At 47.6% G+C, this 19,145-nt stretch overlaps 1 protein-coding gene across 1 annotated transcript in view; it reads left to right on the forward strand.

Annotated features, from left to right (window-relative positions):
- FRMPD3 (FERM and PDZ domain containing 3) overlaps nt 1-19,145 on the forward strand; it is a 66,540-nt gene that overhangs the window by 19,910 nt on the left and 27,485 nt on the right. Inside the window, exons 5-11 of the mRNA XM_055393424.2 lie at nt 3,096-3,203; nt 6,034-6,165; nt 8,140-8,259; nt 11,669-11,805; nt 12,105-12,231; nt 14,671-14,760; nt 16,743-16,922. Of these exons, the coding sequence (XP_055249399.2) occupies nt 3,096-3,203; nt 6,034-6,165; nt 8,140-8,259; nt 11,669-11,805; nt 12,105-12,231; nt 14,671-14,760; nt 16,743-16,922 (894 nt within the window). The remainder of the gene's footprint in view (nt 1-3,095; nt 3,204-6,033; nt 6,166-8,139; nt 8,260-11,668; nt 11,806-12,104; nt 12,232-14,670; nt 14,761-16,742; nt 16,923-19,145) is intronic.

Here is a 19,145-nt window from a genome sequence, read left to right on the forward strand (position 1 = left end):
TACCAACTGAGCTATCAATATCACAGAAAAACCCACCAAGGCCTAGTCACCCAGTGAAGAATCCTATCCCTCCCCCCTTCCATTCTTTTCCCCCTTTTTTCTCCCCTTTCTTCCTCTCCCTTGTGTTTTCCCCTCCACCATGACTCGCCTCTCCATATGTCACATCTAGCCACAGGCAGAAGCAAGCCCCCCGCTCCAGACCAATCTAGACATAAATGGCCCAGAGTGGCTAGAACCCACCCCAAGTTACTCTGTCGCTCCTGGTCAGGTAAACCAGGGGTGGTGGGAGGCTTTTGTTTGGGAGAGACCTAGACATCAACCTTCCCACCATAGCTGTGCTCAGGAAATGACCTGATGTTACAACACCCGCCTCCACCACCGCTGCCACCAGCGTGGACCATAGCAGCCTCCCCATTGTTTAGGTCCAGGGTCGGGGGGGGCGGGGTGACTATTGTAACATCAGGTCATTTCCTGATGGAGTCAAGCCACAGAGGGGAGTGATGGGATCTAAAGGTGGAAAAGTGACTCCCTGGTTCTCACCTGGTCCAGACCCAGGTGACTCCAGAATCCCCTTTCTCTTGGTGTTCCAGACTTTATTAAGCAACAAGAGCAAAAATAAATCCTGTGGGCATTCCTTGCCAACTCTATTTTTAAGCAAAATCAATTAAGTAATTATCTGAGTCCAACCCAGTGTGCTAAATAAAACCTGCCACCACGGAGTGTCATCAGCCTGGGAATCTGGGGCCTCTGGGCTTGGTGGGAGTGAAGTATCTTGGGTTCAGGGAGAGAACCAGGGAGTCACTTTTCCAACTTTAGATCCCATCACTTCCCACTGTGACTTGACTCCATCAGGAAATGATCTGATGTCACAACAGCGCCACCCCCTCCTCTTACCACACCCCGACCCAAGAGGACTTGCTTTATGTTTTTGTACTTGTCCATGACAGTCCCTAGACCTGGACGGTTCTTGTCTGGCCTCTCTGATAGTCCATGCCTGCCATCTCCTTTACAATCAAAATCCAATTCACCTCATCTAGGAGACCTTAACTTATACCTTTTGGTTTGTTTTGGTTTTATTGTTCTCCAGTGGATCATGTGTGTGCCACGTCACTGTAAGAGTGTAAGGCTTGGAGTTCCCTGGTGGTCTAGTGGTTAAGAATCCACTTGCCAGTGCAGGGGTCACAGGTTCAATCCCTGGTCAGGGAAGATCCTACATCCCACGGAGCAACTAAGCCCATGAACCACTACTACTGAGCCCATGCTCTGCAACAAGAGAAGCCACCACAACTAGAGAGTAGCCCCTGCTCACCAGCAACTAGAGAAAGGCTGCTTGCAGCAACAAAAACCAAACACAGCCATAAAGAAATAATTTGTTTAAAAGAGTATAAGGCTAGACCCTGGTCCTATGCTTTTCTGTACCCCCACGAGGCTTAGTATAGTGCTGAGTGTGTAGCAGAGGCTCAGAGAATTCAGGACACTGCACGTCTGAGGCAGCTTTTCAGGTCCTCTAGAACTGATGATGTTGGCCCAAGGAAATGGTTGGATTCCTGTAATGAGTCTAATCAAGTAAGCACATATTAAGCACCTCCTGCTCATATGTTCAGCAGCCATTTATTGAGCACCATTTGTGTGCAGGGAACTCTGCTCAATGTCGGGGCCACAAAGACTGAATAGGACATAGCCACAGTGCTGAGTTAACTGTTTGGTTACAAAAGACCACATTCTTCAAAAAGAGTACCGGGACTTCCCTGGCTGTCTAGTGGTTAAGACTCCATGCTGCCAATGCAGGGGACGTGGTTTCAATCCCTAGTCAGGGAACTAAGATCCCACATGCCACACAGTGTGGCCAAAAGATTTTTAAAAAAAGTAATGTAAAAAAATGAATGCTAAGGAAATACTTAAATATTTAAGAGCACTTAGAGAGGTGTGTGAAGGACAAGGAGGTCTGGCATGCTGTAGTCAATGGGGTGGCAAAGAGTTGGACATGACTTAGCGACTGAATAACAACAACTGATAGGTGTGTATAAGTTGCTAAAGGAACAACGTGGGAACACTAAGTTCAAGTACCTGATGATATTAGACAGGCTTTACTGAATTTATATTTAATCTGGGTTTTGAAGGATGAGTAGGAGTTTTCCAGATATCAAAAGAGGGAGGCAGAGGGAACAGTCTTTATTTAATAAAGGTTTATCAAGCACCTAACATGAACCACTCTATATATACAGAAATGCCTAAGCCAGGAAAGCTTTAAGGAGTTTGGAGAAGGAAATGGCAAACCACTCTAGTACTCTTGCCTAGAAAATCCCATGGACAGAGGAGCCTGGTGCAGGCTACTGTCCATGGGGTCACAAAGAGTCGGACATGACTGAGTGACTTCACTTTCAGGTGTTCAAAACTGGGCTTTGCAAGTGGTTCTTAATCAGGGTCAGTACTGCCCACTCTCAGAGAGCTTTTGGGTATATCTGGAGGGTGTTTGGGGTCATCCCAATGATTTGGCCTGTTATTGTATTTAGTGTCTCAGAGTCAGAGATGCTAAATGTCCTTCAGGGAGTGAAGCAGTTGTCAAATGATGAGTTGCTAGAGGTATACAGGTATGAAAGAAGAGTGTGGGTATCAGGAATGATAAGACATGACTGGAGAAGTAGGCGTGGACTAGGTCAGAGAAGACCTAAGATGCTTGGACAGAGGGAGACTGGCAGGGCAACGGCATGGAAGGGATCTCAATGTGTGAAGGGCCCGGTGGAAAGGAAGGAGGCAAGAGACAGGAGCCGGTGAGTGAGGTGGGCTCCTAAGACCTCCCATCAGCCCTTCTGTGTGGTGGTCTCTATTGGCCAAGCCCCCACTGAGCTGTGGAGCTTTTAGCCACAGTAGACTGTGGGTGTGCTGTGACATCAAATGAAGGGTGAGCTTTGGATATGGTCCATTGTCTTCTTGGGGAATTTGCTTTTGGTCTCTGTGTAATGTTATCTTTGATCAGTTCTTTCGTCTGTCTCTGTCCTTCCATACCTTTGGCTCCCTCTCCTTCACTCACTCCTTTCTCTTCCTTTCCACTTCCCTCCTCCTGCTAAATGAGCCCCCTCCTTATCCTTTCACAGAAAATGATGAAGAAAGAAGCTCTTCTCCTCATCCCCAATGTCCTGAAGGTTTTCTTAGAAAATGGGCAGATCAAGTCGTTCACGTTTGATGGCAGGACTACTGTTAAGGTACCCAAAAGTCTCGTCTCGTGGGTTGGTACTGTACTCTCTGGAGCGCACACAGCCGCAGGCCTCAGAGTTCCTCTGAGTCTGCACAGAGCTGCTCACTGCCAGAGCAAGGTGCTCTTGGTCTCTGACCTCCTGCTTCCGGAAGTACCTGGTTGTAAAAACGTACGGTCCTTGGATGACTGTGGTGGGGGAAAGTTGCCTGCCCAACTGTGTGCTAGTGATTGTAAATGTGTGTGTGTGTGTACATACATGTACATGTGCGTAGGCATGCATGTGTGCACATATCTGTTAACAAACTGCTTTGTGTCATGTTACCCTGCATCCTTCATGACTTTTAGGAGCTAAGGAGTGTGATGATCATTAAACCATTTATAAAGCAAAAGTGATTTGTATTGATACAATAACACCTATGCAAGTTTACACACAGAAATCAACAAACCATCTCTCAGGAGATTAGCTTAGCCATGCCTTGCTTTTTAAATAACAACCAGCTCTTAAGCACTGAACCAAGATTGAAAAAAGTCCAACAGTCCCTTTGGCTATTCCTTTCACAGGAAGAGCAACTAAAGAGCTCTGATTCTTAACAGCTCAGCCAGGCATCTGGAAGTTGTAGTGATTCCCTTAGTCCTGAGGAGGAGAGGCATGTACCATTAACCACTGAGATCTACTCTGCCCTGGGACAGAAATATCTGTTCCTGCTTCTTCTGGATTCTCTCCAGAAAGAGAATGCCATCCTCAGAGTGAGTGTTTCCACGCAGTTAATGCTTCCCAGAGCCTGGCAGGCTGCAGTCCATGGAGTCACAAGAGTCGGATACGACTTAGTGACTGAACAGCAAGACTGCCAGGCAGCTACAGCACCTGCCCAGAAAACCCACTTGGCCCAGGGCTCTTCTGAGGTACCCCTGCTGGGACCAACACAACCCTATACTAAAGCAAGCTGTGGGCCAGGAAACTTTCCCTAAGAGGAGTTACCAGGTGTTCAGAATTGACTTTGCCAGTGATTCTCAGCCTGGGTCAGCGTTGCCCCCTCCCAGGTAGTTTTTGTGAATGTCTGAGGGTATGTGGGGTCATCCCCATGGTTTGGCATGCTACTGGCATTTAGTGTCTCAGGGTCAGAGATGCCAAGTGTCCCACAAGAAATGGAATAGTCCCCAAATGAAGAATTGTCCTGTCCAAAGTGCTAGTAGTGACTGAGTTGCAAAACTCTGGGCTTTATTTAACCTGTGTTGATTGAACCGAGAGTTTCTTTGGAAGACTTAGGCCTGGGTGGATTCCCCAGGGAACCTAGGACTAAAACACACTCCCAAAGCTGTCCTGAGGTGGCCGCTTGACTGTTGAAGGCTTCCGTCTATGGGACAGACATTAAAACTAAGCCACCCAGTGGTGTCCAAGTGCCCTCCCAAGTCCAAGTCCAAGAAGTGGGTATGTGTATGTCAGAATCTTCCTGTGTGTTACATCATGGACTGGCATGGCCGTAGTTGATCTGTTCCCACACTGGAGCATTTACCACTCTCTCTTGCCTGAGTAGCTTCTTGGAGCATTCTCTCCCCTCACCATGTCACCACCATTGGTGCTTCCAGGTAGCCCTAGGTTTCCAAAACAATGGCGGCCCCTGGCTGGTGACCATACCCTGACTTCAGGGTGCACTGGCTGTTCATTGAAACTTGGACAGGCTGCCAAGCCACTTGTCCCAGAGAGGTACCTGGGTGAATTGACAGCCTGGCACAGGGGCCATTACACTTATAACACAATTTGGCAATCACCAGCTTGGCCTCCACAGTCCCACTGCAGCTGAACAGCAAAGACAACCTCGTTTGTCTGTGCCAGCATTCCAGCAACACTGGGGCCTCTGTGACTACTTGCATAATACAAAGAGATACTCTCAAGTACCCGCCAGTTTCCAGCCTAGCATTTGAATAGCAAACCGGCTTTCAGTGTTCACTGAGGGGCTTGTTTGGCAACCCTGGCTAGAAGGGAGCTTTGCATTTCCAACTCTGCTTCTCTCTGGCCCTTAGAGGCTGGAGCCACACTGACTCTAGGAACACACATGTTGGAGGCCGGTGTATGCCGAAGTCACAGCAGATAGATGGGAAGTCTCAGAACTGACATGTGGGCAGCACCCACAGATCTGTTCCAGACACCCTAATATTAAAAGGCCGGCAGCAGAGCAGACGGAGCTTGGAAGTTGTCAGATTCCTGACTGTACATAGAACATGTGATGTTGTTCCTCTGAATGGACACATTTTTCAAGTTGCTAAATTGATCCTCTCTAAAAGCCAGTGACAAAGATGAATATTTTGCCAGTAACTGCAAGTCATTCAATTTAGAGTATGAATCCAGAAATCATGTGCCTTTGAAATCATGTAATTGTGGCCTTGGCTTTTGTTGATTCCTAAGTAAAGAGTTGCTGGACAAACCAGAGGGACCATCCTTATTTACATGAGAAGCTGAGGGAAGAACCCACACCACACGTGGCACTAAGGACAGGCTCAGGAGATCATTGGTTGAATGGAGAGAGGGGCGGGGGAGGAAGGGCCATGACCTTTTGCCATCTGCATGGACCAACCAAGTTCAGAAAGACCTGCCTTCATCCCTTCTGTGTTCTCCAGGGCCCAGACCTCTGAACAACACTCCTAGGTGACTCTCCTCATTCTGGAGCCCTGTGCCTGGGCCACCCTGAAGGCCAAGTGTCTCTGTCTGGCCCACTTTCCCACCCTCAGCCTTCTCCCCAGGACTCTCCTGATGTTCAGTCCCCTTCTGCCATGTTGGGTGCAGAAAGTATCTTAGAGCTAGAAGGGATCTCTCTCTCAAGGCTCTTTTGTCTTCATAGGATGTGATGGTGACATTACAGGACCGGCTTTCCCTGAGGTACATTGAGCACTTTGCTCTTGTCCTTGAGTATGCCGGACCAGAACAGAACCACAAGTTCCTGCTTCTCCAGGACAAGCAGCCCCTGGCTTATGTAAGTAATTCCTCTGTCACAGCTTCATAGCTTTGCAAGTGGCCTCTAGTAGACAAGAGGCCACCAGGCAATCTCTTACTGGAAAATTCATCATGACTTGATCAGCCAGCTCCTAGAAGTCCCAGTCTCAATCAAGGTCTGTCCCAACCACCCACAGAGGCCTTTAAAAATGTCCCTTGGGGGACTTTCCTGGAAGTCTGGTGGTTAAGACTTCACCTTCCAATATAGGGGGTGTGGGTTTGATCCCTGGTTGGGGAGCTAAGATCCCACATGCCTCATGGCCAAAAAAAAAAAAAAAAAATTAAAAACAGAACATAACAGAAGCAATATTGTAACAAATTCAATAGAGACTTTAAAAATGGTCTGTATCCAAAAAAAATTTTAAAGAAAATGTCTCTTGGGAATTCCCTGGTGGTCCAGTGGTTACGGCTCCCTATGTTTTCACTGCTGAGGACCCAGGTTCAGGGCCCAGGGATTGATCCCTGTTTGGGGAACTAAGATCCCACAAACCACTCAGCTCAGCCAAAATAAATAAATATAAATAAATTCTGTAAAATGTCTCTTGTAACCTAAAAAAGGCATGATGGTTGTTAGTCTTGGTGGTCACTAGTAGGGAAGGCGTGGAGTGGCAATTCATTGTGTGGAAGGCTGAGTTGAAGAGCTGTGTCAACTCCACCATCTCATGGAGTCCCTGCCTGCTAGACTTTTCTGCCTCCAAGAGGACACTCAACCTTCAGATTAGGGCTGTAATATGGAAGGGTCAGCGAGTGGAGTCTAGTGAAACTCCCGAGGCTGACACACACATGTGGACTGGGGATGGGCTGAGTGAAGCCAAGAATGGACAGTGTGTCACCCACGTGACACCCATGTCAAGTTCCAAAGTGGAGTAGGGGAAAGTGTCTTATCTTCCCAACCTATGGAAAAAAGCCAGTGAAATCCAAGATTGCTGGATAGTGTTTCACTAATGGTGATTCACCAAGAAGAGGAAGACAGGCAACCAGGATCAATCAGTATTCCCAGGGAGTGCAGACTTCCCTGGCAGTCCAGTGGTTAAGAGTCTGTTCTCCCAATGCAGGGGACACAGGTTCGATCCTTGGTCAGGGAACTAAGATCCCACATGCCACATGGCATGGCCAAAGAAAGAAAGAATTTCTCATTTGCTTTAAAAAAAGAATATTCCCAGAGAGGGAGAGAAGGAGTTGGAGAGGGACGGCCAGAAAGAAATGTCTAAAGGAAGCAAAGCAAAAGCTGAAATTAGACACACCAAAATTAAAGGATTTAAGAGAGAGGAATTCTTCAAGGGTAGTTCTCAGCCAAATGTAGTTCAGAGACTTAGGTTCCCAACTATGAAGGAAAAAAGGTGGATGTCCTGCCTGGATGGAGGCCTAATCACCTGCCTACCCATCAGGGGAGCTTATGGATCCAATTGGTCTCTTGTTCCAAATGGGATTTTTAAGCATTTTTATTATATAAAAAAAACTCAAACATACACCAGAGTAGAAGGAATTGGATAATGAATCTTCATTACCCATCCTAGCTTCAGCAGTTACTGGTTTATTGCCAGCTTGTTTTAGCTACACCTCCAAATAGGGTTTTAAGTCTTTGATTTGGTTGCTCATCAGCAACTTCCTCTGCCAGAGGCTGAGCCCCTCTGCAAGGCAAAGGCCCCACAGCAAGAAAAGTCAGAGAAGTTGCCAGGAGCCCTTTCTTCCTACCTTGTGTCCTAGGCCATGGGTTGTTGATAAAGACCAAGTCATGGATCAGTGGTTTGAAAAATTCTAGTCACTTTGGGTCAGAAGGGCAAAAAAGACTCGACTCTTCATCACTTTCCCCAAGGGTAATTGGAATCAGCCGGGCAGAAGACAGAGTAGGAAATAGCACCTAGCTCTGCCCGGGGTCCCTGAGCAGGCTTCTGCCACCCCAGCCATTGATTCCCGATCTCTTGTCCTCCCACCTCTCACTTCCGGGATTCAGGTAGTGCAGCGGACACACTATCATGGAATGAAATGCCTCTTCCGGATAAGCTTCTTTCCCAAAGACCCTGTGGAGCTGCTGCGTCGGGATCCAGCTGCTTTCGAGTACCTGTACATCCAGGTAGAGTCTGGTTTTGAGATACACAGACAAACAGACCAATGGACAAACAAGCTGGCAGGCTGCTCTGCTGTCACAATGAAGTCGCTATGTAAATTTTTCCAGCCTTCAGGTAGCTCTTTCCTTTTTGGCTACCATGGTAGGGCATGGTCAAGTTGGTTGGCCTGGCAACTTGGGCTGTCTGGGGCACCAGTCTGTTTGTTTGTCTAGACAGATCCCATCAACTTTCAGGAGGAAGCAACCCTGGTAACTCTGGCATCTTCACAGGATACCCTGATTTAACAAGTGCATTTGGGTACCAGGAGGTCCCACTCCTCAGTTCTAAGCTCCAGTAAGGATACAGTTCCCAATTCAGTTCATCCAGAAACATTTGCCAAGTGCTTACTCTAGGCCAGGCCCTGTGCTAGGTGCTCGCAATCAAGATGATCAAAGAACTGTCGCAGATTGCTAGAGCTCAGACAGATATGTGCACAAATAAATACAACACAGTGTGACAGGCACTATGAGGATGGCAGGGTACAATGTCACAGGAAGCAGTTTGCCAACTCTTCCTGGGTGGGGCACAGTGAAGGCTTCACAGTGGAAGGGATAGATGCATGCTCTTAGCCTTGAAGGATGAGTGAATGTTTGCTGGGTGCAGAGATGGATGTTTGGTTCAGATATTTTGGAATTTGGCATCAAGACCTTATCCACCCTGCCTTTCTCCTTTATGATGATATGTTCAGCTGTATTCCGTTTTTCTACTGAAGATAGCTTTAGTGAGGTCTAATTGACACATAGCAAACTGCACATATTTAAAATGACAATCTGATAAGTTTTGACATATGTTTATATCCATGAAGCCATCACCACAATCAAGATATTAAACACATGCAACACCCCCGAAAGTCTTCTCAGGCTCCTTTGTAATTTGTACCCCATTCCCCAGGCAGCCACTGTCCTGCTTTCTATCCCTGTAGATTAGTTTGCATTTTCCAGAGTTTTATAGGAATGAAATCATCCAGTACAGACACTTATTTGGATCTTGCTTCTTTCACTCAGCATGATTTCAAGGCCCACTCATGTTGTTGTGTATATCGGTAATTCATTCCTTTTTGTTGTTGAGTACTATTCTATGGTTTGGATATACAAATATTTGTTTACAAGTCCACCTGCTGATGGATATTTGGATTGTCTGGTTTTGGCTGCTACAAATAAATGTTCAATGAACATTCATATACGAGTCTTTGTATGATATATGCTTTCTTTTCTCTTGGGTAAATACCTAAGAATGGAATGACTTGATCATATGGTTGATCTATCTTTCCTTAATTTCTTGAAGAAATTCCACTACTGTTTTCCAAGGTGCCGTGCCATTTTACATTCACACCAGCCATGTGCTAGAGTCCCAGTTTCTCTACACCCTCATCAGCATTTGGAGCATTTTTAAATTTCCATCATTCTAATAGGGTGTAGAAGTATCTCATTCTAGTTTTCATTTGCATTTCCCTAATGACTAAGGATGTTGAACACCTTTTCGTGTGCCTCTTTGTCATCATGCATCTTTTTTGGTGAAGTATCTATTCAAATCTTTCACCCACTTTTTAAGTTGGGATTGTTTGTTTACTTATTATGGAGTTTTGAGAGTTATTTGTGTATTCTAGATACAAGTTGTTTATTGGATGTGTTACTTGCAATTATTTCATCCCAGTCTCTAAACAGTGTCTTTCACAGAGCAGAAGTTTGAATTTTGATGAAGTCCAATTTGTCAATTTGTCTTTTTTTTTTTTTATGGATTGTGCTTATGGTGTCATATTTAAGAAATCTTTGCCGAGTCCAACTTCACAAAGATTTTGCTACTGTTTTTTTCTAAAAGCATTATCATTTTAGGCTCTACATTTAGGTCAGTGATCCATTTTGAGTTAACTTTAGTGTGTGGTACAAAGTCTTGATCAAAGGTGTTTTTTTTTTTCCACGTGGATATCCAGTTGTGCCAGGCCATTTATTAAGAAGAGCATCCTTTCTTCCCATTAGTTGCCTTTGTGCCTATGTGAAAAATCAGTTGTCTGCATATGTGTGGGTCATTTCTCAAGTCTCTAGTCTGTTGATCTGCTTGTTGTTCTTTATGCTACCATCACACTTTTTTGATTATTGAGGCTTTTTATTGATTATTATTTTTTTATTGATTACTGAAGCTTTTTAAGAAGTCTTAAAATCAGGTAGTGTTTGTTCTCCAAATTTGTTCTTTTTCAAAACTGTTTTGGCCATTCTAGTACCTTTGCATTTGTGTGTGAATTTTAGAATTAGCTTGTTAGTTTCTATCCCAAACCTGCTGTGCTTCTGATCGAGATTGTGTTGAATCTATACATTGATTTGAATCTTCCAACCCATGAAGACAGTGTGTTTCTGTATTTCTTAAGGTCTTGTCTAATTTTTCGCAACAGTGTTTTGTCCTTTTCAGTGTATAGGTCTTTCACATGTTTTGACAGATTGTCCTTAATAATTTCATGTTTTTGATGCTATTAGAAATGATTTTGATTTTCAATTTTAGTTTCTGATGGCTGCAAACATGTAGAAATATGGTTGGTTTTGTGTATTGATTATGTTGATACTGAACTATTGATTATATCCTGCAACCTTGTTAACTCATTAGTTGTAGTAGATTTTTTTTGTTGCTTCTGTGGGATTTTCTACATAGATGATCATTGATGAAGCATTCCTTCTACACCGTTTCCTCTGCTGTAGTGATACCCCCGTGGCTCTCTAGTGTCTTAGCTTATTCTGGTTCCACCTCAATACAATGGGCAACTGGTCTAACCTGGGCTGATCTTTGATAGCTGGGATTTTGACCTTCAGGGTCTGAGGGTTGTCTTACCTTTGGCCATTAATTCCAGGAGATCCTTTTTAGGATAGCATAGGGAAGACTGACTCATTATTGCTTTTGATCCTCAGACACCAAGGAAAAGAATAGCTCCCCCATGCCTGCCATCCGCCTCTCACTGTGGGCTTCTGGGCCAGAGCCCTAGAGAGAATCCCTGCCAGTGTCTCTCTTATTTTGTTTTTATCTGAGCTGGTAGAGGAGCCTCAGATGGCTGGGGGTAAGCAGTGGTGAGTATAGGCCCCAGGGAAAAGGCAGAAAGGTCTCTTGGAACAGGAGGAAACAAGGGGAGTAGTGCCATGTCTCACTTCTGTAGTGCCCTAGACATTCTACCTGTTTGTGCCTTGCCATTGTGTGTACCGGGCACTGAGAAGGGGCAGTCAACTATCCGCTGAATGAAGCAAAAGTGTCTTTTCCCCAAGGGCAGAACCTTCCTCTTCCCTTTGATCTGAGATGCTTACTGACACCAGGATTCTCTTCTGGGATGTAAGGGGGTCCATGGTACAGTGGCTGGAAGATCTCTAACTGATGGGTTTGGACTGCCCTCTCTCGCAGAGTCGGAACGATGTCATCCGAGAACGCTTTGGAATGGACCCCAAGCCGGAGATGCTTTTGGGCCTTGCTGCCCTCCACATCTATATCACTGTCTCAGCTACTCGACCTAGTCAGAAGATCTCGCTGAAGAATGTGGAGTGAGTTGTGCCAGGGCCCTTCAGGAGGGGGGCACATAGCTACGCAGGGAGAAGGTACAGTGGTTGAGCTGTGCTATGCTTTTGAGGACCATGGGCCCAGGATGGGAGTGAGAACTGGACTTCCTCACGCCCCCTGGGCCAAGATGCCCTTGAGCTCCAGCTTCGACTTGCCTGCCGCCTGCCTCCCCCAGTCTCCATTCCTCCACCTCCGTCTCCAACTTCAGTCCGTTTCTGTCTTGCCATCTTCCTTTCCTGTCTTACTTTGTCTCTCTAATTTCCTACTTTTCTTCTGCTTTTAGGAAGGAGTGGGGCCTGGAACCCTTTCTTCCCCCCTCCCTCCTACAGGGCATCAAAGAGAAGACCCTCCGTAAATCTCTCTCTCAGCAGCTGAAGGCACACCAAACACATCCTTCCAGTGGCACCAAGGTATCCAGAGTTGGCCCCGGGGCCCCCTGCTGGGGCACCAGTGGCACGGGGGGACTCCTGCGTGGTTTCCCAGCAAGTCTGGTCTTCTGGGAACTCTCCCCACTGTTTTTGATCTGGATACACATCCAGCTCGACCACATGTGGAAGATGATTGTGGAGAGGATTTTTCCCCAAGCCTGAGCCTCCCCAAGAGACAGCTCAGTGACAAGTCACTAGGAGAGCCCAGGGTCCTCAAAGCAAAGGGACCAAGATGCAGGCAGAAAAAATTCTTGGGTTGTTTCACTGATTTAGTCTTTGCTGATGAAGCACCTGTCATGTAGACAAGCCCCAAACCCTGGGGAGACACATTTCCCATGGAAACGACTACTCTGTCCTCCATTAGCTTTGTAGTTCATCAGTCCTGGTACAGGGAGATAAAAGCCCAGCCCCATGGGACAAGGTCTGACCTGGATAACAGGACTCCAGATCACTGCTGATCGCTCCAGGTCACTTTGAGGGCTCAGGCCACTGCTGTACTTTCCTTCCCTTTCTGGGGTGCCCTCTGAGGGACTCCCACTCCCTGCCTCCCCAGCCCCGCAGGCCCTTCTCTGACTTGTAAGGCTCAGTCCACTTGCCTCCTAAGAGGTGGTGGTGAGAGGCCCCAGAATCCACATAGAGATGGACACACAAGACACAGTTGCCCTCTTCTATCACACCCATTCCAGATTCCCTGCATTCCCAACTAGCTTCTCTTTTAAGATGCAAATTTCCCCCAGAGAGTTAAGCCATTCCTACCTTGCTGTGCATATTTAATCAGATTGTTTTCTTCCCAGTGGAGAGTTTCAGTGCTCCTAACCATCTCCTCAGCAAACGTTATTTTTGAGCGCCACTGCCCCTCCCCGCCCCCAGCACCCCCACCCAGCACTTGGGCTGGAGACATAAATATGAAGAAAGCCGAGTCTCTGCCCTGAGTCAAGCATAGGCTGGTGGGAAAACCAGAGGTAGTCACAACACAGTGCAACCCAACCCACGCAGGTTCCCTGGAAGCTTACAGGAGGAACAGCAGCCCAGCCTGAAGGAGATGGAAAAGGCCAGGAATTGGTGCATTTGATGCCAGTTGTTCTGTCTCTCAGTCGTGTCCGACTCTGCGACCCCATGGACTGCAGCATGCCAGGCCTCCCTGTCCTTCACTGTCTCCTAGAGTTGGCTCAAACTCATGTGCATTGAGTTGGTGATGCCATCCAATGCCAGAGATGGGTCTTAAATTAGGACAGATAGGAGTCTGTCTAGATTAGTTGCACGGAGGAACATCCCCAGGCAGAGAAATCTGGCATAAACCAGTAGAGAGGGTTCAAGAAACCCGCCTGGGTAGGGTGCAAGCAAGAGAAGAGGCCAGAGAGGTTGGCAGCAACCTGTTCATGGAGGGCCTCATGTGCTGTGGAAAGGGATTATCCTTCATTCTGTAGGCAGCACAGAGCCATTGAAGGGTTTAATCAGGCAGCTGATGTGATTTAAGTTTTAGGCTGCTCCCTCTCACTGAAGATGTGAGGGGAAATGAGTGTTGGTACTGAAGGTAACCTGGCTGCCAGATGCAAATGGCAGACCTTGAGGCAATGACCATGGAGCTAGAGAAGAGGGATGGTAGGGTGGAGAGGGAGATAAGAGGTAGAATCAAGATGATTTGGTGACGTGAGAGGCTGAGGGAAGAGTCCAGTGTGACGTGAGAGGCTGAGGGAAAAGTCCAGTGTGACTCGCAGGTTTCTGGCCTGAATGCCCAGGCAATGCCTGGACCACTATTGGAAATTTTTCTGCCAGAGGAAGAGCAGGGTGGGGACTTAGGAGTGCTCAGGATAAAGGTATCGATTCGGAGATGGCCAGCACCTATGGAGGAGCCTGGTAGGCTGCAGTCCGTGGGGTCGCTAAGGGTCGGACACGAATGAGCGACTTCACTTTCACTGTTCACTTTCACGCATTGGAGAAGGAAATGGCAACCCACTCCAGTGTTCTTGCCTGGAGAATCCCAGGGACGGGGGAGCCTGGTGGGCTGCCGTCTATGGGGTCACACAGAGTCGGACGCAACTGAAGTGACTTAGCAGCAGCAGCAGCAGCACCTAGTGGTCATCAGGGATCTCAGGACAGAGGTATAGATGTCATGGAGTGTTGAAGTTGGGGAAATGCATTGAGATTAACCCAGGAACAAAATGAATAAGCTGAATTCTTCAGGAATGAGGACCTGGAGGTAGCAGGAGGGTTTAGGAAGGGGGTGGGATGCTAAAGTCTGGCAAGAGCTGTCCAAACTGGAACCTTCCTGTGATTTTTCCCGAAGGTCCCACAGTGGGGCTTGCTGACTGGTCTGACTAGTACCTATCCAAAGCTGTTGACCCTCCTTTCTGAAAACATGGGTTTGCTTCTCCTCTGCACCTGAAATTTCTCACACTTCTGGGTGGGTTGTTTCCACAGGGCTCTGCAATTCAGGCCAAACTCCAGTATCTTCGAATTCTGAATGAACTTCCAACGTTCACAGGCGTTTTGTTCAACACTGTGGGCCTGGTAAGTGAGGCCAGTGACGGGGTAGGAGTTCTTTAGGGGCACTTGTCCTTGGGTGGGGGGACAGAGGGGACTCCATTAGATCTTTTGGGTGGCATTCCCTGTCAGTGAATATTTCTAAAAGACTTCCCTTCTTCCTTCTCCCTATTGGGTCCTCTGATAAAATGGTTAGAGTAGGAGGCGAAAAAAATAAAGTAAAATGTAAAAACTTTCGGGAATTCCCTGGCAGTCCAGTGGTTAGAACATGGCGCTGTTGCTGCCAAGGCCCTGGGTTCAATCCCTGGTTGGGGAACTAAGATCCCACAGGCCATGTGGTGCAGCCAAAAAATAAAATGTAAAGTGGAAGACAATATTTGTTTTCAGCATCCCTCCAGGCTTTTTTGTGTCTTCTTCTCTCAATTTTAGGGGTCAGTAAACTTTTTTTGTAAAGGGCCAGATAAGTGAATTGCATAGGCTTGGCAGGCAGGCCACAAGGGTCCCTGTCGCCACCACTCAGCCCTGCCATTGTAGCACAAGAGTGGCCGTCAACAGTGCATAAACAAGTGGGCCTGGCTCTGTTCCAACATCTCTTTGTTTACAGACACTGAAACGTGAATGTCATGTGATTTTTATGTGTCACAAAATATGGTTCTTTGGAATTGTTTCCAACCATTTAAGAATGTACAAAACCATTCTCTGTTCGTGGGTTGGACAGAAACTGGCAAAGGACTGGATTTGGCCTGTGGGCCAGAATTTGCCAGCCCCCGCCCTATTTCATTGTTCTTACCCATATTCCCTCAGTCCCCCATCCTGGATGCCCCTTGCACCAGCCCCACCCGGGGCCTTCAGCATAGCAGTGCTCCTCTGAGGTAGGGCACAATGGCCCCCCTGAAACTGTGCCCCCGGTTAGTTTACCCTAGTGTGCATCTGTGGAAGGAAATTCAGATCGTTTGCTTACTGGGTCCAGGTGTCTGTCATGCTCGGGAGAACATGCTGCCATGCTCGTGGGGCACACTGATGGAAAGCCACTTATCAAAGTGTCTAGAACAGATGGAAGAGGTTCCTTGGGGTGAGGCTAATGCCAGGGAATGGGCCGGCAGAGGGCTCAGGCTTGATGGCACCAAGGAGCCTGTCAGGACTACTTAAGGGAATCCAGTCCATCAGGCACAGAGGTGACCATTTACGTACTGGGATTTGAGGATCCTGGGAAGTCCACTGCTGAAATTCTTATAGATCATTCCTCTGGGGTAAGACTACTGTGGTCCCTATTACGTGTGTGTGCACTTAGTTGTGTCCGACTCTTTGTGACCCAGTAGACTGTAGCCCACCAGTCTCCTCTGTCCATGGGATTTCCCAGGCAAGAATACTGGAGTGGGTAGCCATTCCCTTCTCCAGGGATCTTCCTGACCCACGGATCGAACCCATATCTCCTGCATTGCAGGTGGATTCTTTACTGTTGAGTCAACTGGGGGAGCCCATAGTGCCTATTATAGAGGGCAAATAGCGTCTTAGGGAGGGAGATCCCCCTCCAGCCTACTTTGTCAGTTTAGCTTTTAGCACCAGGTGAGAAGTGCAAGCTGTTGGTGGGGGAGTGTAAAGACCAAACACAGGATGCCACCTGTTTAGACAGAGCACCAAGGGAGCCTTGAGTGGCCCAAGGCAACCAATGGGAAAATCTCTGAGGTTTAGTAGGACAAGGGTACTTCAAAGGCACCAAAACAGACCTCACCTATTTGATGATTTTGCTGGAACTAGCCCTGTTGCTGCCCACTTCACTCTCCCTGCTACTGAAGCTAATGTGTCCATTTAGACCGATGATCCAGGGCCCTGTCCTGGGAACAGGGGCATCCCAGACCATTTTCCCCTCGAAGTTGTCTTGCCCTGACGCTGAGCTCCAGATGTTTCCAGATCTCCCAGCAGAACCAGTCCCATGCTGTCCTCTCTTTCCGCCTTCCCCCTCCTCTGCCCTTCTTTCTGCGAACGCTGTGTGCCACGCTGGGCCCCAGGATGAGAAGCAGTCAGCCACCACCCTCCTGGTGGGGCCCCGTCACGGCATCAGCCACGTTATTGACCTCAAAACCAACCTCACCACTGTGCTGTCCGAGTTCAGCAAGATCAGCAAGATCCAGCTGTTCCGGGAGAACCAGGGCGTGGCCCGGGTGGAGACCAGCATCATGGATGCCAAGGTAAGCCCGGCTTCGAGGGGTCCCTTCCCAGGAACAGGCCTGGGGAAGAGAGGGAGAAGTAAACTGGACAGTTTCAGCCCGTGAGGTGAGGTTCAGTGATTCTGAAGTGGTTCAGATCCTGGGCCTTTGGGGGCTTATGTTTCTTCCTCTTTTCAACCCTCTGAGACACGCTATCTTGACCTCATTTTCTTTTAATCACCTTTGCAATTTAAAAAAATTTTTGGTTTATTTATTTATGGGCTGTACTGGATCTTCACTGCTGCATGGGCTTTTCTCTAGTTGCGATGAGTGGGGGCTACTCTTCATTTCGGGGCACGGGCTTCTCGTTGCCTCTCATTGTGGAACATGGGCTCTAGGGCACAGTAGTTGTAACTTCTGGGCTCAAGAGTACAGGCTCAGCAGTTGTGGGATCTTCCCAGACCAGAGATTAACTGGAGTCTCCTGCATTGGCAGGCAGGTTCTTTACCACTGAGCCACCAGGGAGGCCCTTGACCCCCTATTAAGGTCAGCCCGTGCTAGGGAAGGCTAGAAAGTGTCTGATCTCCCCGTGAGAAGTTTTAGCATTGGGCACAGAGATTGGGGAACTTGGAATTACCCCCAGACTATCTCTTCCCAATCCTTCTCGTGTCATAGCATGCATAGGACATGATATTCATGTGGGACATTGGGGTAAATGGGCCAGCCCCTGGGACTCTGGCCTCCCCAGGCCCCCCCGGCTTCCCCCAGGGCTGAAGGGATGTGTGCACCCCAGTTGGGTGCCATAGGTGCACACACTTGGATTCATGGAGGAGGAGTGTCTGAGTGTGTGGACAGAACCAAGGGGTCCTGGGGGGACAGGAAGCAGGCAGAGCCCCATCCCCATTTCACCTTCCAGAGTCAAGTTCTTCTAGGATCTTACAACCTTTCCCATAGATCAGCTCCTTCAGACTGGCAAGCAGCTGTCACCTGTACAGAATCTGGCAGCCGTGATCAGCCACCCGCTCTATGTCACTCCTGTTTGAACACCCAGTGACCAGTGTGGATGGAGGGCAGGCCTGCCTGCCAGCTGGCGGAAGCAGTTAGAGGAGGTGCAAGTTTCCTTTCTTAATCTTAAAGGATTTCCTAGGGGGAGATATTGTTAGCAGATTAAGAGGTAGAATGTTTGCTGTTTCTAAAAGAGCAAATTATTTATTTTTGTCTTTGTGAAACCCAGGAAACTTTAATATGTTAATTTTTTTCCACCTGTGATTCACAGGCTTTCCATTGGTTTAGGAACCTTCCCAGAGCCAGTATTTAATTGGCTTGTGGCCACTTCCTCAACCAATGATTGCTGCCCTCCTCAGATATTGTTGGGTGAAATGGGTGAAAAGCCAAACAGACAGGGAAGTGGGGGAGGAAAGACAAGACATACAGGGAAGATACGGCTTCCTGAGAAATTAAAAGGGTTTAAAACTGAGAAATGGGTTTCCAACTGAGTCTCCTCTGTTCAGCGAGTGATTCTCAACACTGGCTACACAACAGAATTTCCTTGAGAGTTTTTTTTAAAAAAACACAGATGACTGAACCCTGTTCCCAGAGTTTGTGATTTAATTGGTCAGGCTGCAGCCCGAGCATCAGGATTTCTTTCTTTTTCGGTTCCCTGGTGATTCTGTAGTACAGCCAAGTTTGAGAACCACAGACCTCTGCATCTGTGGTTCTGGGAGGAACCAGCCCCAGCAGAGTTGCTGGGTGTTGCCTGAGTGAGGAACCCTCCTCTCATTTCTAGGAGTGATCTGGCCACAGTTGTGGGCATGAATGCCGCCCAGGAGGGGTCACGCTCTTATTGGGGAGACTCACAAAGGCACATGACCTGCCTTAATCATACCACATCAGAACATGTATGGACCTCTGGAATCAGACGGACCAGGTTCAAATCTCAGCTCTGCCACTTCCTAGCTGTGTGGCCTTGAGAAAGTGTCTTAACCTCTCTGAACACTGATTTCCTCAACTGCAAAATGGAGTGCCTGTCTCCAAAGGTTGTCATTCAGGATTAAATGAGAAAATGAGGTAAAATGTCTTAGGACACTGTCTGACACAGAGTAAGTACTCAACAAATGCAACCTGTTATTTTTGCCAGTGCAAAACAGCATTGAGGAAAAGTTCATATGAAGTGAATTTTGTGGTTAAGTGTGGTGTAGAACCTGGAACAAAAGAAGAGGAAGGGGTTAACCAGAACTTGCTTCCCACAGGAGAGTGTTTGAAGCT

Source organism: Moschus berezovskii, chromosome X (genome assembly GCF_049115385.1).
Source record: "Moschus berezovskii isolate FMDL1 chromosome X, NW_MosBer_1.0, whole genome shotgun sequence".
NCBI lineage: Eukaryota > Metazoa > Chordata > Mammalia > Artiodactyla > Moschidae > Moschus > Moschus berezovskii.